The 24,797-nt window shown below is 38.6% G+C and overlaps 2 protein-coding genes across 16 annotated transcripts in view; one reads left to right on the top strand and one right to left on the bottom strand.

The window, feature by feature from the left end:
* LOC134826537 (ankyrin repeat and IBR domain-containing protein 1-like) overlaps window positions 1-21,219 on the bottom strand; it is a 30,938-nt gene extending 9,719 nt beyond the window's left edge. For 6 of the 15 annotated variants that reach the window (XM_063838960.1, XM_063839041.1, XM_063838951.1 and 3 more), the window contains exons 1-13: window positions 20,160-21,219; window positions 19,230-19,412; window positions 18,581-18,637; window positions 18,255-18,372; window positions 17,924-18,010; window positions 16,774-16,912; window positions 15,910-16,021; window positions 15,615-15,709; window positions 12,883-13,029; window positions 10,602-10,693; window positions 9,173-9,205; window positions 889-973; window positions 254-302 (exon numbers count right to left, since the gene is read on the bottom strand). In XM_063838960.1, coding sequence (XP_063695030.1) covers window positions 254-302; window positions 889-973; window positions 9,173-9,205; window positions 10,602-10,693; window positions 12,883-13,029; window positions 15,615-15,709; window positions 15,910-16,021; window positions 16,774-16,912; window positions 17,924-18,010; window positions 18,255-18,372; window positions 18,581-18,637; window positions 19,230-19,412; window positions 20,160-20,690 — 1,728 coding nt within the window. In that variant the 5' untranslated portion in view covers window positions 20,691-21,219. Of the gene's footprint in view, window positions 1-253; window positions 303-888; window positions 986-9,172; window positions 9,206-10,601; window positions 10,694-12,882; window positions 13,030-15,614; window positions 15,710-15,909; window positions 16,022-16,773; window positions 16,913-17,923; window positions 18,011-18,254; window positions 18,373-18,580; window positions 18,638-19,229; window positions 19,413-20,159 lie in introns of all 15 variants that reach the window. The other 9 variants (XM_063839024.1, XM_063839050.1, XM_063839017.1 and 6 more) reach the window with 2 other exon arrangements.
* LOC134822961 (glutaminase liver isoform, mitochondrial-like) lies at window positions 2,475-4,267 on the top strand. Its single transcript, XM_063834249.1, has one exon. The coding sequence runs from the start codon at window positions 2,475-2,477 to the stop codon at window positions 4,182-4,184; it is 1,710 nt and encodes a 569-aa protein (XP_063690319.1). The 3' UTR covers window positions 4,185-4,267.
* Window positions 21,220-24,797: the final 3,578 nt, after the last annotated feature.

The raw sequence follows: 24,797 nt of genomic DNA on the forward strand, positions 1-24,797 counted from the left end.
AATGAGAGTCAGAAGATAGGGAATATGTGACGGTATAGGAATGTGGGAGAATAGTTTAAAAGCAAACTGACGTAGTAACACGTGGCAACACGTGATAACACGTGATAACACGTGATAACACGTGGTAACACGTGGTAACACGTGGTAACACGTTATAACACGTGGTAACACGTGGTAACACGTGGTAACACGTGGCAACACGTGATAACACGTGGTAGAATAAAAGGCTAGATATCTGTACTGGATAATTCACCTTCCAACACTTCATGTGATTACATCCCTCTGTCTTTTCTATCGGCGACCTGAAGATAGTATCGGCTGTGTTATATATCTCTAAAATAATTCAACGTTAAGTAAACTAAAGACGTATGATAATTAATTTGTGACAAAAATATACTCATATTAAAAGGAAAGGGTGTTAGAGCAATTAAATTCTTGTTATTCGGAACAAAACAATGCACAAATATGAAATATCTAATTGAGGAAGTCACCGGATGAACTATATCATATCAACTCAATGTTCACAACACTGTAGTTGTGTTATAGTTGTCGTATCGAACTTTTAATCAGAACTTGATCAGATCGACAAAATACTAGGACATATCTTACTGTAAACTTAAAATGTCTAGAAAGTAGTGGATTTGTAAAACTATATGATATATAATATATAATTTGTTATTAACAGACTAAAACGATGTGGTTAACATTTTAACAGCTTGATGTCAATCTCGGGGATTCGATACCATTTGGTTATCCAACCTGTATGTACATTATAAATATTTATATTATTTAACCAATAGTGTGGCCGGTGACTGGTTGTAAGGTGTGTCACCACCCCATAAACAGCACCGGCTGTTGCACAACCAAATTACACGTCATGTGACTTACTTGCACTTGGGGCAGGGCTTGCTGTAGGTTATCAACCAGAGGCTGTTTGCAACTGTGTTTGCTCGGTGTTCCGCCAGCTCCATATCTGAAAGAAAACCTGTTTCACTACGATCTTCAATCTTCAAACAAGGAGATTCTTTAAAATTAATTAATTGATTAAATTAAAAATTAGTTTCGACAAGATTGACAACCATTTTAGCATCAAACACCTTGGTATTACGTTAACAACACAGCTTTTATTGGTTTTACTTATCCAAATTTTAGCATTCCTCTCACAAATATCTGCCAGAATCGCAAAACATAAACTACTAGGTACTATTTGACAACCATTCTAACATTGAATCACACTATGTCTGTTGTACATTCCTAAATTCCGATTCGATCTTACATTCAAGTTTTACTGTCCTTGATTCTCGACAGCGAAATTCCCTGCACATGTCACGGGTCATCTTATTTGAAGCTCAGTTTGTTAGGAAAGTTGGAGTGTGATATCGCCGTGCGAATCACAAAACAATTTGGAAATACGAGAATTAGTTTACGTGTAAAACACTATAAGTAAACTATCGAAACGCATAAATTATTTGAAAATTATATATCATGCCAATACAGGACCAGGGAGGTTATAGACATGTTTGTGTCAAATCAGTGAATTACAATAGACCGCTGGTAAATTACTGGCACTTATACAATTTTTGGAGTATACTTGTAGCGAGCTAAATTCTAATACAATGGACTCAATAAATGGCGTTATTATATAGATTTAATGTTATGAGTGTCTGCTATTAAATGTATGGCTTTTTAAAACTATCCTAAAATGTATTATTATTATTCTTCTTAAAATGCACTTAAATTCTCGGAACATACTATCTGTTAAACTGTAATGAAACTGTCAAATCATGATTTAAGGATTTAGAGTAAACACGGTTTAGGACTTACCTATTGAAAGAATGGCTATATTATAAGAAATGACTCTACATGAACCACCAACAGGAAGATTTCTAATTCGATCCTTTGTAGTCGCCTCAAATTAACTGCACCCCTCGGTTCATCAGAACGGATAACGAAGGACGTTATCAATTATACAGGAGCCGGGGGGGGGGGGGGGGGGGGGGGGAGGAGGCCGGGGGTGGCATAAGTCACGTTTAGGGAAAGATCTAAAACAAAGACAAATAAATTCGTCATTAATTCGGCAGTGAGACATCATATCTAAACACGTGCATTTGTCTTCGAATGCTTGATATGTGCTTGTTAGTGTTTCCAGTAGTACACACCACAGAATGGCTTACTACTCGACTCTGTATATTTTCTTGCTCTATATATATTATATATATATATATTCTTGCATTCGAACTTCAACTGATTTCCAGTTGGTTTCCTTGCAACTTTTAGTTCTGTAACACTTACTAGTTTCATAAAATCAGATGGCTATATATCTCATTAGATGATCGCTTTTGTGACGTCACATCTTCACTTTTAATAACGTCACTTAATCGCACATTTCGTCCACCACACGTTGATAATATACTGCATTTCTTGACAGATATAATTACTTCCTCTGACTTTCAAAGGTTCCGTCAGCTAATGCGATGAGTTCCGCACAAGATCATTCACCTAGAGCTCGAGGAAAGAAGTCATGCAGTCCCAACAAGAATATCACTCTAGCTTCTATACCCCAGGAAGAAAAATTCGAAGATATTCTTATCAAAATATGTGGGGACGATAAAGGGGAGATCAGTATTCCAGACTTGATAGGAAAATTGAATCACAACGGCTTCTTGGTTTGTAAGGATTTAAGACTGAGACCGTTGGTCGATAAACTGCTGATAAAGTTATCGGGATCAGGGGATGATAAGTACAACAGCTATAACTTAAAGAAAACTATACCTGTGACACATTTGACGGATCTTCCCAAGGATTGCGAGGACATTATCAAGAAAACGCTCTTCGGAAAAGCACTTATACCAGAGTTTTCTCGGTTTTCAGATGATCTGCTAAAAATGTATGACAAAGTCGCCGAAATAAAGACAGGGAAAATTCCCGCATTCCTTCTTTCCGAGAATTTCAAAGATCACTGGGGGGTCTCTGTTTGCACGACAGATGGTCAGGTTTGGTCACATGGAGACAATAGCATTCCCTTTACCTTACAGTCGGGCAGTCTTGCGCTGAACTACGCGATTGCCATCACCCGACTCGGCAGCGAGGTTGTACACGGGTATGTGGGTAAAGAGGTAGCAACGAACAGCATGATTAATACTTTAGATCTAGACCAGAATGGAGTGCCTCACAATGCCATGACACAAGGTGGAGGCCTGGCTATCACGTCACTGCTGCTCAAGGAGACACCCAACAACCTACCTACTGGCTACGAGAACATTGTTAGTCAATACCAGAGTCTAGCGGGCGACAAACCACTCAAAATAAACAACACTGTTTATCTCGCTGACAAGAGAAACTGTGACAGAAAGTTCTCGATCGCTTATCTGCTGAAGGAACAAAACTCGTTTCCACCAGACTTGAAGCTGAAGAATATAATAGACCTGTACTTCTTACTGAACTCAGTGGAGATAACCTGCGAGATAGGGGCAGTGATAGCCAGTACTCTCGCTAATGGTGGGGTCTGTCCCACTACAGGTAAAGAGGTTCTCTCGACCACTGCAGTACAGAACACGCTGTCTATCATGAACCTGCAGGGCATGTACAGCTACTCAGCGGAGTGGATGATCCAGACTGGGCTACCTGCTAAATCCTCCTCCTCTGGGATGATCATGGTGGTGGTGCCCGGTGTTATGGGCATGTGTCTTTACTCGCCCCCGTTAGATGAGAATGGGAATAGTGTGCGAGCGCTAGAGTTCGTACGCAAAGTGTCAAAGCGCTTCTCTCTGCATTACCTAGACAGCCACATTGCAGCACCAATTACTAAGGAGAACTTGATGCACCGCCATGAAGGGAAGGAGTCGCACGAACAGGTTATTATGAACGTGATGTATGCAGCAGCGCACGGTGACAAGAACCTGCTGGACCGATACTGTGAGCTAGGACTAAACCTGGACGTTACGGACTACGATTACCGCACTGCACTCCATCTGGCATGCTGCAATGACAACATTGATATTGCGCGCTACCTGATAGAGCGGAAAGTTAACGTTTTCGCGCTGGACAGGTGGAACCGCACACCCCTAGATGATGCAAAGCGCTACGGGAGTAAAAAGCTGGTGGAGCTGCTGAGAGAACATGGTGCGAACGAGGGACCGGGGAAGATCCAGTACACAGAGGAGGAGGAGGTTAATCAGAGATAGAGAATAATTCTAGAGTTAGAGTCAGGGTTTGAGTTAAGATAAGGGTCCTGGGGTACGATGTCTTGAAGAAGGACGAGGCAGAACAGACTTATTGTTATGTAGCGAAGAAAGCAGGACAATGATGTATACCTAAAAAACAGAGAGCGAGAGAGAGCGAGAGAGAGAGAGAGAGAGAGAGAGAGAGAGAGAGAGAGAGAGAGAGAGAGAGAGAGAGAGAGAGAGAGAGAGAGAGAGAGAGAGAGAGAGAGAGAGAGAGAGAGAGAGAGAGAGAGAGAGAGAGAGAGAGAGAGAGAGAGAGAGAGAGAGAGAGAGAGAGAGAGAGAGAGAGAGAGAGAGAGAGAGAGAGAGAGAGAGAGAGAGAGGCATAGCGCGGTGTATTAGTACAGCGGGTTAGAAGTAGAGAGCGTGGTTTATTACATTTACTGTGGATTGTATTGCTCTTCTAAGCAACACATTACACAAGAAGTAATCAATCTCTTACATTGTTATAATATGATGTTTTATTGTTGTGGTAATACAATGTACATTTTACAGTGATTCTCAGTGTTCGACACGTAATGTACAGATTGTTGAGCACCTGTTTCAATGAACCTTTACTGTGTATTAGTAGTACACCTATTAAAACGTCTATAATTTATATACAATACATTAATGATAATGATTTTAAAGTGATACATTACAGTAAATGAGGGATTACACAGGATTACACAGGATTAAAGGATTTACACAGGAATAAAATTAAATTATAGATCCATTATCATGGACCGTCATAATTGTACAGAGATTAATGAAAACATTCATCTTTCCTTGAAGTCAGGGCCAGGGTTATCCTTAAATCTTAATTATGACTAATTCGCGAGGTTCTCACCAAATTGATAGTAAAATTGTTTAAGTTTCGTGCATTTGAATTACGTTGACGCATATCTTCGGTGAAGCTATTTCGCTCTTCGGAGCAGCGAAGGAAATAAGTGCACACACAATTGACAGCATAGGAGCGCCTTTCTTGAAATTGAATATACTGTGGGGTGTTTGGTTGAATATTAAGTGAACGGTGGCAGTGAATATGGAGGCTCTGGTGATTTTGAGGAATTACAGTTGAGTTAGGAGACAAAATTTCCATAAGATGGACTTTGAGATTTGTTTCATTGATATTGCTTGAGTCGGTGATTTCAGTGCTTATTTCAATGAGTGGCATTTGAGAGAGATTTTTGACTAATTTCGACCTCTGTTTTGAATACAAGTCACATATGTAAAGAACATGAGACTCGTCTTCGATTGTCTCAACGCCCATACTTGATTGACACCACGCACATAGTCTTTGCTCACGGGGTGTGTTGGAGTATCTGCCTTTTTCAATATGGAGATCGTGGGCGCTGATTCTAAGTTTTGTGGTGCTATAACGACGAGAGAAGCCTTTGCATAAGTGTAAGTAGGGCTCTCGTTTAAAGGTGTGTTTGATTGAGTGATAGAATGAGAGTTTGGAAGAAGTAGATTTCTGATATTCCCAACATTTTTTGAATTGATTGGTTAGAGCTTCGATGATGTTAGGAATACTATACTTTTTGCTGCATAGTGGTTTGATACATTGACTGGAATTTGACTGATTTTTGAGGGAGTCTTTTAAAAATTTGTGATCACTTACAGGGTTGGGCTTGGCTTTGTTGGCCGCATTTGTATTGAGAATTCGGTGCGCGGTTACGTGATCTAGTTTGTAAATTTCATCTAGTTCAAGGAGTGGTTTTATGTATCGATACCAAGGTAAGTTTAGTGATTTTTGTTCTTTTACGGCTGCAGTAACAAACGAATTCGACTTTGATTTTGTATTTAGCCTTTTGAAGTAATTTAATGTTAAGCGAATTGATTGATAAATCAGAGGAATTCTCCCTGTTTCTCCCCATACACCTACATTTGATGCTTTACGATGGACTCCCAAAGCCCATTTTAAGAATGAAATATGCACTCTTTCTTGCAGAGAGGCGCTGATTTTTTTAAGTAAGTTAGTAGCGGTTGCTTCTGTCGAGTTAATCGTTTTGCAGAGAGATTTGTTGATCGTACTAGTGGGTGTCCATATTGGAGCACCATATAATAAAATGGGCTTGATGAGAGAGTCGAACAGTGTAAGGAGTGCTTTAAAAGTGTCTGCTGCACAAAACACAGGTCCTATAAATCTGTCAAGGTGTGCCCACCCCCAGGTTGTGTAATCAGTGTAGGGTGTGCCCACCCCCAGGTTGTGTAATCAGTGTAGGGTGTGCCCACCCCCAGGTTGTGTAATCAGTGTAGGGTGTGCCCACCCCAGGTTGTGTAATCAGTGTAGGGTGTGCCCACCCCCAGGTTGTGTAATCAGTGTAGGGTGTGCCCACCCCCAGGTTGTGTAATCAGTGTAGGGTGTGCCCACCCCCAGGTTGTGTAATCAGTGTAGGGTGTGCCCACCCCCAGGTTGTGTAATCAGTGTAGGGTGTGCCCATCCCCACTGCTGACTGCACCCCTCCCCCGGACCAATACCATCACATACTGAGCTTTTTGTTGCTCAACTCAGGCTTGAATATTGCATTTAATGAACTTGCAAACTGGCGGAGAAGTTGCGTAAGTTTGTTACGACACGTGGCATGGATCTGTTAATAGGATTGCTCACAGGCTCACTATTGCAAGCTGATTGGTTAATAACTACCTCCTCATCTGTTTACAAGTCAATGAAACCGCTTTCCAAATTCCGTCAGCTTCCCGATTATAATTAATAAGATGTTTGGAAAATAATATGCGATAATGGCTCGCATTATTTTTTAATCCAAACGAAATTTGAGTCTGATAATTTGATGGTATGGATGTGGGTAGTGAGTACCTCGCTCTCAGACACTGCAACTCCATTATAAGAAATCGTGTTCATACTTGATCGTCATTGGTCGGGCTGAATCCATTATAAAGGCATTAGAGGCAGTATTAAAGACTATAGCAGCGTCACATGAATCCAATAACAGCACACTCACAGCCTCCTGTTTAACTAAGGTATAAACACCATGTGTGATTCTGTGTTTGATCTACGATGTAATTTCGCAACTGCGCAAGTACCTGCGTAATCACATAAACATTCAGCCGGCGTCACTGCAGGCGTTCCGTTGCTGTCAGAAAAAGTTCATTCCTTCTGTTCATTGCTCATCATAATGTTTGGTTTTCATTCCCGATTTTCATTCCCAACGTTCATTCACACTGTTTATTCAAAATGTTTAATCAAAATGTTCATTAATTATGTTCATTAATTATGTTCATTAATTATGTTCATTCATAATGTTCATTCATAATGTTCATTCATAATGTACATCCATAATGTTCATTCATAATGTACATTCATAATGTACATTCATGTCACAAAGATAAGGGAAGAACGCCCTGTTTTGTACACACTGATACACTACGACCATGCTTCGCTATGTGAACAACATTTCACATATTCTACAGTTATGCAATCGCTACCAAATAGCACTAGTGACTAGACGTTGTCGTTTCATCCCGTTTTTTAATCGATCTCCAACAAATGAGTAAGTTAAGAAGTTAGGTTTGATGCGAGAGAAAGTGTGATGTAATGAACCAGGTCTCCTCTTCTCTAGCGATTACTCATGTATGACATTGCACCTTTCCCTGTTCATGTATCAGCTTGTTCCTTGATTTCAAGGAACTCAACCTAGAAAGTTACGTAATGACCATAAACCAGGGAACCGGGTAAGTTTTTGTAAAGACTGGGCCACTCACATGGACAAATTTATGTAAAATTATCACATTCAGGCGCATTCAGATCAAATATTTAAATTTGTTAATCGAGCAAATAATTTACAATTGATTGCAATTTACTGTATAATTTCGGATCTAAGTATGTCTAGACTTACACGATAAAGCTTTGAGTTATGCACTCTGGTTTTTCGTGTGGATTTCATCACAAGTTGTGAATAGCTGGCTACTAAGTACTCCTTCATCAAGAACAATTGATAAATTACAGCGAAGCCACCTAAATTTTAACGCTTTCTCGCTCATGTTTTTAGTTTCGCACGGGAATCGGGATCAAAATAATATAATGTTTCTGACTACATTATTTAAAAATCATCCCTCCCCTGTACCATTCTACCCTAGCTGATTGTAAAAAATATCAATGAGAAGCTTGGTTTATGCCTTCATCGCAGAGAATTCACGGACGTATATTTTTAACCGAAATAACTATTTTTTGGACTCATTCCAACTCCGGAGTTTGGAATGTTACTCAAGTCTAGGGATTTAGCTCACGTCAATTGAGCGATTGTCAATGTTGCAGATATTAACTAAATATAGCGCTGATAATATGCTGTTTGCTAGTGAAGATAAACAGGTTTTAATTCATTAATTGCCCAACAAAAGATGTTTTAATGCAATGTGTTTGGAAATGTATTACTGTTGGTGGTGGCGCAAGCTTATATCCCATGACAACTACTGATTTGTAAATGATATTCGTCATCAAAGTGGCGGGGAATATTGAATTATACTAATTGATAGCATATAGCGCCGGTACAAAGTAGAGAGGTGATTGAAGGGGCCAACCCCATCGATGCCCATTTTACCAAATTTGAGGAATCAATGGTCAAAATGGGCATGATATTCATAATTTTTTGGTGAAAATAGAAAAGTAAGTATTCTTAAAACCATACTATATGTAGTTGAAATATAGCTGTACTTACTAACAACTAATAAGAGGACAGCAAACACGACGGAGATGTTTATTTTTATCTTACCTCAAGAGTAGGCTATCCACTACTCAAGAGATCCAATGAATTTATATTATCTTTTTTACTAAATATTAATATTAAATTCAGATCAAGTTTGTAAACTGAATCAACGTTTTAATGACTGATTTGAGACTTCAAGACCACAGTACTAATCGAAGTACCGTGACATAATCAATATGATTTTTAATTTGTTAATCACTTTAGACACTCTGAGGACAGTAATTATTCCTTCTTCTTGCTTACATGAACCAAAGCTCCTGGTTTCCAATTCTGCCTCTAAATTCAGAGAAATTCTGGTGTTATTAATTTAACAATTCAAGCAGAATCTGGCGGCTAAACTGTTGTTTTGTTGAATAACCACAGAAACATTCTATCGAGAGAAATAATAAAAATAACATTATTTAAGAATTACACAATGTACAAAGTGTATTGTGTAATTATATAAAGAATGACTTCTCGGTCTCCTGTTAGCCCAAACAACTGAATATAATCGTTCTATCCCGCACTATAAGCAGTTTCTTGTCTTTATGGTAACACGTGGAATGTACACGTGGAATGTACACGTGGAATGTACACGTGGAATGTACACGTGGAATGTACACGTGGAATGTACACGTGGAATGTACACGTGGAATGTACACGTGGAATGTACACGTGGAATGTACACGTGGAATGTATACGTGGAATGTACACGTGGAATGTACACGTGGAATGTACACGTGGAATGTACACGTGGAATGTATACGAAGGTAGGAGACACCAGGCACTTTATCAATTATCTACGTTCAAGGACCCTGGTATTTCAACAGCTCGGGAATGCAGCCTAGATGATTATAATTAATATGTAATAATAAGTTATCAAGACGTATATTATAGCTGTGTAATTCTTTAGCCAGCTGTTGGAAAACAACACGTGATGAAATTGGATGATTTTCGCACGGTACCTATTACTTTATTAACATTCCTCTTGTACGGGAAGACTTTTAAATGAACTATAGCTAAGCTTAGGAGGAATTTAAACAAATTAGAGAAAATTCTCCACGACATGTTGCATTCGAGTACATCACGTACCAGATTTGGTAATGACGTGACTTATCTTACACACGTGACTTACACACGTGACCTATCTTACGGGGTTTGTAGACCAGCTCATCCCTTCATTTGGGTATACAGGGTTCCCTTTACACTGCTTACAGGACACAATAGCTTAGCAAACTTAATGAACTCGTTAAACTTTAATTAGCAGGTAGACCTTCAGAAAGGTTGCACCAACTTTTAACAATACGACATTCTTATGAGCAATTAATCGTTAAGTGTTCTCATGTGAAATTCTCTTCTGATTAATCCGACTGAAGAACTAGCTTATCTAATATGTAACTGTATTATATTATAATGTATGTGTCACCTCCTCTGGTTAACTGGTCACACGTTAATTTCAGATGAGATCACTAATAGAAGACGTGAGATACATGAGTCTTTTAATAACACGTGACAGATATCAGAGTTTTTTATTGGCTTACAGTCCTCACACGCGTCAAAACAAAGACAGTCAGAGGAAACTACATTTTCAACTACTACCGTATATCTAAACTATACAACTACTGGTACTACTACTATAACTACTAATTAAGTACTAATGAAATCACTAAAATCTGAAAGTATAGCAACAAACCTTTGGGTTCAGGTTTCATGTGTCCAATCTCTCTCTGCCACGTTTCCCACAAGTCACAATCACATGGTTCATGAGCTTCGTCCAGACAGTTCCTGGAGGAAAGGTATTTATATACTGAGCTATTTATTAAAACTTTAAACTTTTATAATTTATATTAAGAATGTTTTTAATATGGACAGAGAGGCTAGGTTAAGATGTAATATGAGGAAAGTAAAGCATGTTAGATTAGTGTATTATATAATGCTACAATCAGTCTGTGAAACGTTAGTTTAATTCAGATAATTAGGTGAGTCGTGTAAGTTATATAAGTTGAGTCATAAGAAAGATGACGTTAAAACGTAACAATTTTATTTTAAGTAAGTTTCAAGAAATCAAAGCCTTATGTTCTTGAATCTCAACCAAGTTATCCAGTACTACAGTGCTACTATAAAGTGCTACAATGCTCTGTGCTACAGTGCAGTGGTGTCGAACATAACTTTGTGGTTGATTCATGGTATTTGTAAGGGAATACAGTCTATAATAGCTGTGAGTAGTGCGAGGATCAGTACGTATTACATTGTATACCACCAAAATCAGCAGCTGTTTACTAGCTGTATATAATAACAGGTATTATGCAAGTGGGCGCGGCAGAATAGTAACACTGAACTGTAAACTATATCAACATTACAATTATTGAGCTGAGGTCTTCATATGTTAGGGAATTGCAACAAGTCAGTATTAGTGTGAGTTTCCAATGTCATAAACGTAAAATACACCGTAAAGTAAAGCACTAATACCGTCTGAAGTCGGCGACCTTTTGTTATTAATTGTACGTTATATAAACGTGTAAATTACTAAATAGTGTAAATACCACGGGTGCTGATTCTCTTTGACTAACCGAATATTGTTCAGGAAATTGTAAAGATAAAGAGATTTGACCCGTGCTACCAATATTAGTCACTACACCGACAATTGAACTAAAAGTCAGTAACTCAGACTACAGATGGGAATGTTAAACAGAACACGTGACTAGTCGGCAATTACCCGAGTTTTACCACTTTTACAACGCCAGAACAACGTACAGCTGATATAATACCACGGCACTTTTAACTTTGCAGACACGACAAAACAATTGCTGACGTAGAATGTTTAACATCTTAATATACAGTGGTTTGTTCTCATTACAATACACGTATTGCGGTTAATTTATCTGTTTTTTTATTTTTAACATCCACAAGTCACACATATTTACATTGTACTCCACAGGTTAAAAACCGTTCGATGTTTACTGATTAAAATTGTAGATGTGTTTCTTATCAGTTGTGGAGAATATTTAATCGATGGAAGCACTACACCCTCAACTAACATCCCAACTAACATCTCAACTAACATCCCAACTAACATCTCAACTAACATCCCAACTAACATCCCAACTAACATCTCAACTAACATCCCAACTAACATCCCAACTAACATCCCAACTAACATCCCAACTAACATCTCATCTAACATCCCATTGTACTCAAAACATCTCAACTAAAATCACCATAGTTAACCTTGTTTTCTGGAACGATCCGCTCATACCAAAATAAGGAATGTTACGAAATACACTGTGCCCACACAGCGTCAAGTTATGTGATCTAACATACTGTTACCTGGGCTGCGGGTCAGGTGATTGCGTATAATAGTGTGACAGTTAACAATGTGCAAATAACAGCGCTAACTCGTCTGTTACGTCACAGCTACACTGTTACAGTGTCTCCTGTCACACTAGTGTCTCCTGTCACACAGACCACATACAATTACAGTAAAACCCCGATTTACCACGCCCCGATTTACTGCGAACCCTGATTTACCGCGGCTGTTTCCCCGATTTACCGCGGCCTTTCCCTAATCTCCGCGGTAAATCAGCCAATCAGGGTTTTACTGTTCTGGGGCACAGCTAAATTAACACGTGACATAGTTAAATTAACACGTGACACAGTTCTAGTTAGCACTGCATTGGATGCCTAGCACAGAGGTCGTGTCGCCAAGTTATTAGCTACACTCCTCTGCTCACCAATAGAACTCAATTATATTTCAATACTTATGAAGTATTTTTGTGTCATCGCCAAAAGTATCACAACTTTACAGCAAGGTATGTGCCCAGAAGACCACCTTAAACCAGCTGAGACAAAAGGCCAATTATTACACGGCAAAAATACATAACACCAGAAAAATGACCACGCCCATCAATATTAAGCGGAGTACTTCCACTACCGCAATTTTGCGTACTTCCACTACCGCAATTTTGCGTACTTACCAGCAAAAGAAATGTCCGCTACCGCAATCTACCGCACGAGGCGCAGGTTTGGTTCGCTTCGTCTTCATGATGAAGCCGTTGTAGTTGAAGATCATGTTGTTATCATCTGGGAGTTTTACCGCTCTACCGCATCCTGGAAATGGGCACCTGAGGGAGAAAACTGTGATTATTTAACTGATTGATTATTAAAACTGCCCCCTCCCCCCTTCATATTTCTTAAAGGTTGGTTACTCTGCTATCCTATGTTTTAAACCAACAAAGCACACTACAGGACACAGCATTCTAGAGAAGGAATAGAAGATCTTCAACAGCAACTTGGCAGCCTTACAACATACATTTTAACGCAGCTTGCAGACTTTCTCCCTTTTCTTGAAAGCAATAGAAATGTGAGGTTTGTTGGTTTCTGGACAGATTAAAGTGTTGCTAATACTGGGATAGAGACTAAACATTGGAGTGTGGGGGATATTCTAGCTTTCTGTGTGCTGCACAATTACAAACAAAGCTGAATCCATACCCACTACCCACCCGTGTATAATATGATAACTATGATTCTGTAACATGATATTTAAGAGAGTGATTATCTATCTAAAAGTAAATGTTAGCCAATGGAGATTGGAGACCACAGTCTCACAAATGGCTCAATCTCCAAATTCATACTTTTGTGTAATTACTGGAGAATTTTATTCCTAGTGTGAGAAAAATAATATCCTTGAAGTAAATTTGGGTGATTTGAGAATAATTTATAGTTTTAATATAAGGAAATATATTAGGAAACATAAGGAAATACGAAAGAAAAAACTTCTTGAAGACACTCGCTATTAACCACATAAGAATAAGTTGACTAGTTTTCATTTTATGGAACCATGTATTATTAGTGACCTTAATCGCATCCAAGCTGTGTTAAAAGGTATCTGAAACCAATAAAAGAGTTCATTGTCGAACTGCACTGTCGAATTATACCCGAACGACTGAATAAGTGAAGACCCATAGATTCCATAGAAACCATAGTGTAACTGTACTCTGCCGTCTGTGAGTCTGCAACTTTTTTATAGCCAGAACCCAAATTCCTGTGCTTAGAATTATTAAGAATAATCACAATATGCTAGCGCTTGGATTCGCGATGAATGAATTGGAACTGTCTTCATCCCGATTTAAATTCTTTCGTCCATCCCACAGATTTGTAAAACATATCGCAACTGCTATTATTTTTTCCATCAAGCTGTCAAATGCTTGGAGCATCTCCAAATCATTCTCCTACCTCAACTTCTCCTTTAGTTTCGTATAGTTCAGAGTATTGGTGTTGCATATAGTTATGGCAGGTAGTGTCAGATTCTTCTCCCAACTTATAGAAGATTCAACGTAGGATTTATACTGGAATTAGTCATCAAGCTGGTAAACCATGGAAAGAAGATGATGACAATGCCCCAAATAGTCCGACACCAACCCGGTCTCTCCACCTTCCTCATTACCTGATAGTAGTTACTGTCTAGATCCTCCAGCTTAAACATCTCCACACTTCTTACACTTTCATGAGAAAAAGAGCTCGCTGTAGAGCGGATTATAGGCTCCACCTTTACGAATACCATCCTACCTATCTGGTTATCTTAATGTATATATCTGAACACCAGGTCGTCTAGCTATCTGAGGGGTTTAAAGTTATTTGAAGCGTGCTCTACCACTCAACTTGGACATTGAGATATTGTATATTTATAATTATCAAGAAGCCTCCAAACACGATCAATGCGGCCAATGTTTAATAGTCGAGGTATACGTTTACAACTTAGGAAGTAATACGCCTGACAGGATACCGTATTACCCGTTGTGATAAGCAGGGTAAACATCTTAGCTAGGATGGAAATAAAGAAATATTGAACATGATCTGCAAAACTGATTCAGAAGCTTATATCACTGACGAATGGTCCCAGATTCTCAGATAAGAGTATTATAGCTGTTAATTATTTAAGTTTGAGCTTGTGAACAATCTCATAATATCATAATTTTACGATAATGTACTTTCACAAAAATCTAAACTATTCCTTTATCGGAACGCTGTTTAATCGTAGCTTCATTCAATGTAAGAATGTACAACGTACATGCAAAAAATATTTAAACGTCCTCAAAAGGAGAAGCTGTCATCTTGTTGTTGGGAACACATGTTAGTTAGCAGACATTTAGATAAAGGGTAAATAAGCAGAATCTCGTATAATTTAATATAGTTCTACAGTGAGGTCCTCAGTGAATGAGAATGGAGGCTCACGTGACACTCCCACTGCAGTACGTACGGGTTACCTCCTAACGTCATGTAATTTAAACTTCCCAATATTGCTCGTAGAAATTGCTGCTTGCATTAAGGTAAATAAGGAGTGTCCTCTCGGAATGCAGCATTTTATTTTATTACATTTTAAAACCACCCACGAAGATGACGACTAATAGTCACTAATAATGGCTGTTGTCCATTACACTAAAGTCTCTAGTAACCACAACCTCCCGTAACTCTCCTGTTTAGATTAATCCCACAAATATCCCTTCAGCAACTGTGTTGTTTTGGAGCCGCCAAGTTCCGTGGTCAAACTGCGTTTATACAATGGTTCAATGGTTGTAGTACATTCTATATAGTGTGAACATGTGGGTGTATAAAGGATGAACTGGGTGAAGACATTATTTCTCAAACACATCAGCCCCATCATATCTCATTAAAAGGGCTACACACATAGAGTAACTACTCAACTCACCATTTCATATCAGGATGGGTGTCCACGAACGCTTGTATTCCAAACTCCAGATATCTCTGAGCCACATCTTTTGAAACAATTGCTTCCACCAACTCCTAAACCGGAGAGAGAATGATATTGTTTCATATTTAGCCCATATTTAGCTCGCATATTAATATTAAACTAATTTCAATCGGGCATTTTTCGGGAATAATTTGTTCGGGGCTAATTTAGCACGTACACGTTGATTACAAAAATTCTGATCACGCTTATTAGGTCGAATTAACTAATTAGTGTACATTAATTAACAACTTACAGTAGGGACGAGTATGGAGCAGTCGTGTCCTGGACACTCAAGACTGTTTGAAGGGTTCTCTGTTATCTTCATGGTTAGGTAGTCCGACCAACATTGTACACATATCACGTGCCTGAATAGTTATTCAGTAAGAAATTTTAGTGAGTCATTTCAGTCTGGCTATTCAGATCTGGGATCCGAACTTTGAACCTCTGAAATTCTATTTAACGAACATAAAGTTAAATTATGTAATGCACACTAAGATGGATCAGACTATAACTATATGAAAATACTTATACCAAAATAGGAGATGCTAGAATTTTAGAAATTCAACTGCAAAAGGAAATAATGAAGAGCAATCCATATGTTCTTTGATTGGATTGGATGACTCTGAGAGCTTATTGGCTAACCACTTCTGGGCATAAAAATAAACTTGCGCTACCTACTCATGAGTCATGACCAGCTTCTATTTAAAAAGCGTTAGTTTATATATTTTATAAGAGCACCTTCATGGTATGAGTCTGGTGTAACGTCAGATTCAGTTAGTCAGTTAATCAGTTAATCAGTTAGTCAGTTAGTCAGTTAGTCAGTTAATCAGTTAGTCAGTTAGTCAGTTAGTCAGTTAGTCAGTTAGTCAGTTAGTCAGTTAGTCAGTTAGTCAGTTATTCAGTTATTCAGTTAGTCAGTTAATCAGTTAGTCAGTTAGTCAGTTAGTCAGTTAGTCAGTTAGTCAGTTAGCCAGTTAATCAGTTAGTCAGTTAATCAGTTAGTCAGTTAGTCAGTTAATCAGGTAGTCAGTTAGTCAGTTAGTCAGTTTGTCAGTTTGTCAGTTTGTCAGTTTGTCAGTTAGTCAGTTAGTCAGTTAGTCAGTTAGTTAGAAACTACCTGCATGATATGATGAGTCTCCGGTCAGGTGTAAAGTCAGAGAAACAAATCTCACATTCCTCGTTCTCCTGAACAGACTCAGGACGTCTACTGCTGCTGGACTGCACTGCTACTGTAACACTGTCCACTGAGGTAGAATCTAGAAAGAGAGAGAGGGTGACGTTATTGAAGATATCCTCTATAATACTCTAAATATATAAGCGCGTGCTGCAGTATGTATTTTTTCCTTTTCACCCTTTTGAAAAAACGCAATGGTGAAAGGTTACGAATGGAGGTTTTTGCAGAAAAACGTGGATTTTGGAGAACGAGATAGGTGGGTCAAATATATGTCGTGTTCCTTGCTTCCGTCCGTTACCATGCAACGAAAAAGTTGCGCGCGCGCGAGGATTGCTTGCGGAGATGTGATGTATAGATAGCCTGTGATCTATGAATGCGCGGCGCGACTGTGTTTTAATGTATATGATGCATGTAACAGTAATGTATAATATTACTATTAGGTAATACGCCCAATTTGTACGTGGCACGCGTAGTGTATTGATGTGTACACGAGTATAGTTTACCTTTGCTGATAATTTCTTGAATTACAGCTACAAGTTAAGTTCTACGGCAATTGAACTGAATTTTTCCCGTATTTGATGCATAATTTATCAATATTATTATCATGAAGATTGTTAAGTGAGCTGATTGGAGCTTATACTTAAATTTATAGTAAATGTGAAATGGAAATCTAGCGTCCGCCAAAACGAAATAACGGGCGCAATTCTTGTTAAAAGTAAAGGGAGTGGTATTTTACGATTAATAATGATATTGGTGTGGACAATTGAAATTGAAACTATTCTTTCGCCAAGAGGCTGAGCTAATAAAGGTATGAGAATGTGTACCAAATGTATATGAAATATATATAATATGGTTCCGACCATCCCGGCCCACAGACCCCGCTTTGCGGCGTAGCAACGCCTTAGGGGGCGGGATTTTCTGGAAGGTAGCAATTTCTTGAAGGGGGCAAAAAACGCCTGTTTGTTTTTTATTTTTTAAGGACATAACTATAAGAAACATTTTAGGAGACCTGCAAACAAAAGTTAAAAAGATCATAGAACGTTAATTAAAAAGAGATGGTAATCTGATTATTATCACAAAAACGAAAACCTACCGTCGTGTGGCACAGCAACTCCAGCCCTGTCACAAGTCTTAGCTTTATCGTGCATCCACTCATCCAGCAGCTTCTTACGGTTCCAGTCTAGTAATTAATTAGTGCGTTAGTTACGGTTCCAGTCTGGTAATTAATTAGTGCGTTAGTTATCTAGTAAACACTTTGAAACTTTAATATAACGTTGCAGAACTTCACAGCCCCTTCTCTACTTTGAACGAATCATATTAAGTAATAATAATATGAATTATACAGTTTATTGCCATGAGGTGAATTGTTATCATGCGTATAAGAATATCTGCATATTTTACAGCTATGATAATAACATCCTAACCATGAACTTTAAGGAGAGCCTCAGCAGTGAACAGAGGTATTTTCAACATGTCTGCCGTCTCAACAATTAGCTGATCTTTCTGCATCTGTACGTCCTGGCACCTCATACCGCTGTACAACTGAGACGAGAGGCTGTTAGCTGAGACGGGAGACTTAGCTGTGACGTCATGATGTTCAAAACCAGGGCTAACAAGAAGCATTATCCATATAATATAACTATCTTGACGTCATTTTTGTGAATTATACCACGCACTTGTGGCAAGAAAATGCCTATATAAGTCATAATTTTTTACGTCTCGAGAGAAAGTATAGTGGAAGTTACCGAACCTCAGCTTTAGCAAAGTCGAAGTCGTCGTTTACTGCGTTCGCATGTTCCTCGTCCTTCTGGAATGTTGATAATATTTAGTATCCTCACATTGACATCACAACGTTAAATGTAGTCATCGGTCACAACAGTAGTCACAAGATTGGTCACGAGTCACGACATTGGTTACGATGTTGTCCAATATATCAGTCAACTTATCATTCAATATATTAGTCAATATATCAGTCAAAACATTGATCACAAAATGGTTACAAAATGTTAAATTACACAGGACAAGTTAACCAGTTCCACCTAGCCTAGAGTGGGTCAGACTTAGCCTGTATCTTTGTAAATTGTAAAAAGATGATCATGATGAGTTTTTCAGCTCACATTTCATGTTTTTATGAAGCAGTGGTTAACACAAGTGCTGGTGACATTGCATGACAGGATGTCAAGACTCAAGAGGCCGTGATCTACATGACTCACAGGGCCAGAAACCACGTGTTTCTTACAAATATCCGTAATTCTGAGGTCGCAAACCTCGAGCTGTATAAAGCCAGTTACATCCACATTCCCGTGACTATAACACATCTTTAACTTAATAGTTGTAACATTCTCTGGATTTTAAATCACAGTACAGAACTTAAAACAGTACACTTTAAAAAATCTTACCGAGAAAACCATTTTCCCCTCGAGATAAGACGCAATTTCAGTGAACTGTCCATCCTCGCTGAGATCACACGCAGTCTTACTATCCTTGTTCTCAATGAACAACTTAGCACCGTGTTCAACTAGCACTTTGACACACCTCAGATACCCGTGACCAGCAGCGTAGTGCAGGGGAGTGTTGAGATGCTGAGTGGGATAGTTAGACACCAAGGTGTTTAAATCTGCTCAAATATTTAAGTTTGATAACCATCATATTGTATTGAAGAGCAACGCCTTATTTCCATTATATAATATGTTTTTACGTTTGGTGTTATGATACTTGTTGAGTTACCGATAAACAGCAGGGTTTAAATAATTTTATATTATTGATGACTATTACAATCTAAAACATTATGGCTATTTGCTGGAACTTTGACTATATAAAACGATAATTTTACTTAAATGACAATCATAAATAATAATGATTTATCATGCAAGATATTATTTTAAAGTGATAACACTGACGATTGTGTTATACATCGATCATTTAAAATGTTATCCTAGATATTATACAAATCAGGCTTCTTGACAAAATATGTTTCAGGACATTATAAAATTATCTTAATGGATAATTCACTCAGTAGAGATAACATTGCAGTTAACAAAATTGTCAAACTTGATTAATTGCTATTTGTTCGATAACATCTGGCTGTAGAGATTGCAGCAGATTGGTAACGTTTAAGTTAATAATCTAAATTACATTCGATTTTATTATATATGCATTATTGTATATTATATTATATTGTATTATATAGTGCATTATTATATGTTAGGTCTGAAACTTACAACTTAACCAAAAAATGCATTTTAAAATGATGTAAACAGAGAAAAAAAAAGCAAATGGAACTATGGCATCTGATAGTTATGATAATTACTATTAAAATGAGCTCTAACCTGATCAAGCTCGTTGATTTGAAGAGGCAGCATTCCAGCCAGGTGTTCACCCCTAGCAGCCATATCAAAGATAACATTTAGACATGCTTCTCTGGCCTGATCTTCGTCCTCTTCGATTTTTATTACTTTCAATTTCTGTCGTTTGCTTAACCCAACTACAGGTTTTACACATGCATGAAAAATATTCTCTTGCCTAGAGTTTTTTGTGTTTGGATTTCCTCCATTCTCTATAAATCTCTTCAATAATGTTGACATGGCAAAGCCAGCAGCTAAATGAATTGGGCTGTTCCGCCCATAAAACAACCAATCATTAACATTAACATGTTTACGCAAGACTTTATCAGTGTAGTACTTCAATGCAGTTTCTTCATCAGCAGACAAAAGGGCTCTTCGAAATTTTGAGCCCGATGTACCCATGAACCTAAATATTTGGAAATAATTTAGGGAAAGATAAAGTCTCTTTCGAGAAATAAAACAACAACAAAAAATAGTTACAATATGAGTCTCAAACAGGTATATGGGCCCATTCATTTCAATTTGAGGATATTGGTAAATATTAGTAACCCTATTACATTTTTAAAAAGGTACGATGTTGTTTACTTCGTCACACTATGAAATTATGTAAACTCTTGATGGTTAGGTTAATCATCTCATCCTCTAGGCAAATTTCCCATCAGAAGAGGTATAGAGAGCTTAGATGTGTACTGTGTCACAACACATGAGAGCACAACATAGTGTTGACTGTTGTCCCTTCCCAAAAATCGTACAGAGCACATCTGCAGGAAATTTGTAAAAGCAATCAGTCTAAAACTCTCTGGTTTAATCATGACCTCACTATTCTTGCTAATTTCATATAATCTGTATCCTTGTATATACAGCCAGGTGATGTGTAACATCAGGACACGCCTGAGCATGGATATAATGAGGAGTGTGCTAGTAGCAGTTAGAGGTGTACGTGGAAAGGCAAAGAAGGCATGGACTGCCCCTATATCCAATGTCTCCTTCAACCTGATACCTGAGGAGAAGAGCTACGAGGGATAGATGATATCTATTGCTCAGGATTTACAATTGTGCTCTGCCAATTGCATCACTTGATTTAATTTATTGTATATATAATACTGTTTGACATTTCTTGTATTTAGAGGTCTTTTTGTTCTTCTAACGTTTTCTAGAAAACACCCAGCTCTGTAACACTTGTATTGTCTTTTCTAGCTCTCCTGACAGCAGTAGCTCCATCACTGATTCACAATTTGGTAGTTACCAGAAACACTAGTCAGCTATTGACTGCAACAAAATCTCATCCTAGAATTGGACTGTGGCACAAGGTAATAGTGAATCATTTCTGGTACTTGTATAAAGAGGCAATTAGAGATTCTAATCTTGCATTGGAAAGTTATATTTCATTTATGTATATTGCTTATCTCATACTTTAAACATTCACAACTGAAAGTACAAGCAAGTAATCCACAGATCTATCAAGAGTCTGAGACAGAGCATTACAATACCCCGGCCTTATCCTACAAAATCTATTATGGACTGCAAAGATGACAGGTTGAATTGCGAAGATGACAGGGTGATCCCATGGTAAAGTACCTATGATTTAGTTATGATTAAATGAAGAAGAGTGCTTAGTTCCTTAACACTGAGCTGAAGTCACAATTTAAGTTTATTTTACGGATGATGATTAATCACTCTACACTCGACTGTCACGTGACGTTTTCAACCCATTATCTAGCTGACCCTGAACGACCATTTGAAACCCTAACCCTCTAATCTGATCCCAACCCTAACCCAATCCCTAACAAAAGCATATTATGTTGAAACCCTAACCATAACAATAAATTACACCAACTTCCTTGTACGGTCATATCATGTGATCGAGACAGTTTTTCGCCAATATCTTGCCCGGGAAGCATTTTAACCCTATGTCATAGGGGGTGATTCGGAATCAGAGTCCGAAAATACATCGATACAAAATAAATTTACAAGTTTTTCTAAAAGGGGGCCCTTTTAGAAAAATCTCGAAGATCGAGTGTAGAGTAATTTGACACGCTCGTTATTTTACAACCATTATAACCATTAATGCAAAGCCCATTATTTTTTGCCAGCCCACCAATAGATAATATTCACCTTCAAGTGGCATTTTATTTTCTTGATTTACACAACATAAATTTAAGCATAAAGAGTTTCTGTCACAACAAGACTGCAATCCCTAATAACAACATTTTATTTCTCCCTAGAACAATTTGTATCTGGTCAAAGTAAGAGCCTTTTCTCCAAAAAATCATCTGGAATAACGTTTCGGTGTGTGCAAAAGCTTCAAGGCCTGCACATTCCTTGCCCCGTTAGCAGTGGCGTAACGAAGGGCCCTGCCGACCCTGCAGTGCGGGGGGGCACCATGATCTTATAATAATAATAATTTGGTCGACCGCAGTCGGGGAGCCGATTTCCCTGTCTAATTGCATTTCGGCCACGGTCCTTTCGGTACAGATTTCCCTGCAGTATAGTCGGGAAGCAACCCCAGGCATATACACTCATGTTATTTTCTTTTTTACCCACGTTTCAAACCATGATCTTAGGGGGGCGCCAATTCGTTGTTTGAATATGGGACAATTTGGAAAAACTTAACTAAGGTACTAGCAAAACTGTTGTATCACGTGGTGACCCCCACGGTCGCTTCACTATAGTGAAGTAGCGTCTTCACTATAGTGAAGTAGCGTCTTCACTATAGTGAAGTAGCGTCTTCGACGCTACAGGGGGAGCCGCGCACTTCGTTCGCGGCGGGTCATACAACGTATGACAACAAAACTGTGCGTTTTCCTCTAGAAACACACTTTTTTAGAGATTTTACCGGCGTATCCTCTAAAATCAGCCAAAAGGTGAGGGGGCGCTAACAGCAGAGGCGGCTATTGAGGGCGTCCAGGCGTCCGTGGACGCCCTAAAATTATTATCTGGTGGCTGGTGCTTGAAAATAAGAATAGTGATTATAATGGTATTCGGAAATATCTAACCGCAATATAAAGCTCTCTATTCATTCAAACGTTCGAATGTAAGCGCACGCATGATCTTTGTGAAATTTTGTGTTGTAGGGTGTCAAATCCTCGTTTGGACAACTAAGACGAGCAGTTTTAACACATTACATAGTTAATTGTAAACGGGTACAAAACACATCAAGCGCATCCACTACAGGTAATCAATATGATTTGGTTGTCCAGGACACCTTGCAATCTGAACTGTTATGATACTGCGCGGCTGAGATCGTACACGTGTGTGTCCTGTTTCAGTCATGTTATAAGTTTTTGCTTTTGTTTATTTGCTGTCGCTTGTGACACATTACATACATGAAACACTGTGGCCTGTGTTTAACTGTAATGTACGTACGTTGGAATAATTTAATTAATTAATTAACTATCTGCTATTACTATGGTAATAGTATTGTATGCAGTCATCAGTGAATAGACATCGGCAGGGGGGATAGGAGGGGATAGGAGCTTGGGGCTAGGTAATACGTACTTGTAGCGCGCGATGCACTACTATATATTATATTGCTACACGTTGTATACCGAGATGCGAGAGAGCCGGCCGCGCGCGATCAAAAGGGGTTGCATTGTGCATGTGCAGCGTGTGTCAATATATAAACTGGGCCGCGCATCAAATAATTATAATTCTTCTCGCAACCACAGTTGAGTAGATCGGCGAAATGCACCACTGGGCCTCGCCGAACTGCGAAGGATTGACATCGAGAATCAAGGTAATACAAATATGGAATTGAGCTAGTGCGAGCCGCACGTCGGGTCAGTCCATTAACAATTAACGGGTCATACTCGTAAAATATCTGTTCCATCGACGAGTCCAACTCGGCGCGCGTCCTGGTAGGTTGTAAACCTACAAATTAACAATTGAGAACATGGCCCATGGGGCGCTCAGCCGCGCTTGTCATTTCACAATATCTTAGCTGAAATGGCCACGTTTTCAATGTGTTTATAACAAACACTGGCCTGAATTAGGGCCTGAGCTTTAACCTGACACGCCAAAAAATCAGTCAAGACTGAAGACAGTGAAATTTGGGTCGCGGAAAGCTAAAATCTGAAAATGTACTACCGCTAGGACATTTTCATAATTTTGCCTTTCTTCAAAGTTTTCTTCGTATATATTCCCTATATTAAGCTTAGTTTTCAGTACTTCGATGGTGACTAGTTTCACTCACACTGACCTCACTGATTGGTCACTGGTCAAAAATTCAGTCTAACTGTAAAATTTCGGTCAAAGAAACGGCAGAAAAGCTTTTATTTTCAAGAGGGTCGTTTATTTGACACACGCTGCAACCCCTTTTTTGACGGATGCTACTCGTCTAAATTTCTTCGAAGTAGCGCGCGCCGCTTTCTTCTCGAAATGGCCCGACGGCAAGTGCTACGAAGTAGCGCGCGCCGGGCCAGACCATTAACAATGGTCAACCCCTTTTGACCGCGTGCACGAGAGAGGTTTACAACGTGTAGCAAGTCGTATATTTATCATAGATAAGCTAGAATTAGAACCACTACTTTAAACTTACAACATAAATAAATTAAAGGCAACATGATCAACGATATGTGCGACATTTCAGTCTCCACAACATCTCCACGTTATCTTGAAGGTGCA

Source organism: Bolinopsis microptera, chromosome 1, assembly GCF_026151205.1.
Source record: "Bolinopsis microptera isolate Bmic1 chromosome 1, MBARI_Bmic_1.0, whole genome shotgun sequence".
Classification (NCBI taxonomy): Eukaryota; Metazoa; Ctenophora; class Tentaculata; order Lobata; family Bolinopsidae; genus Bolinopsis; species Bolinopsis microptera.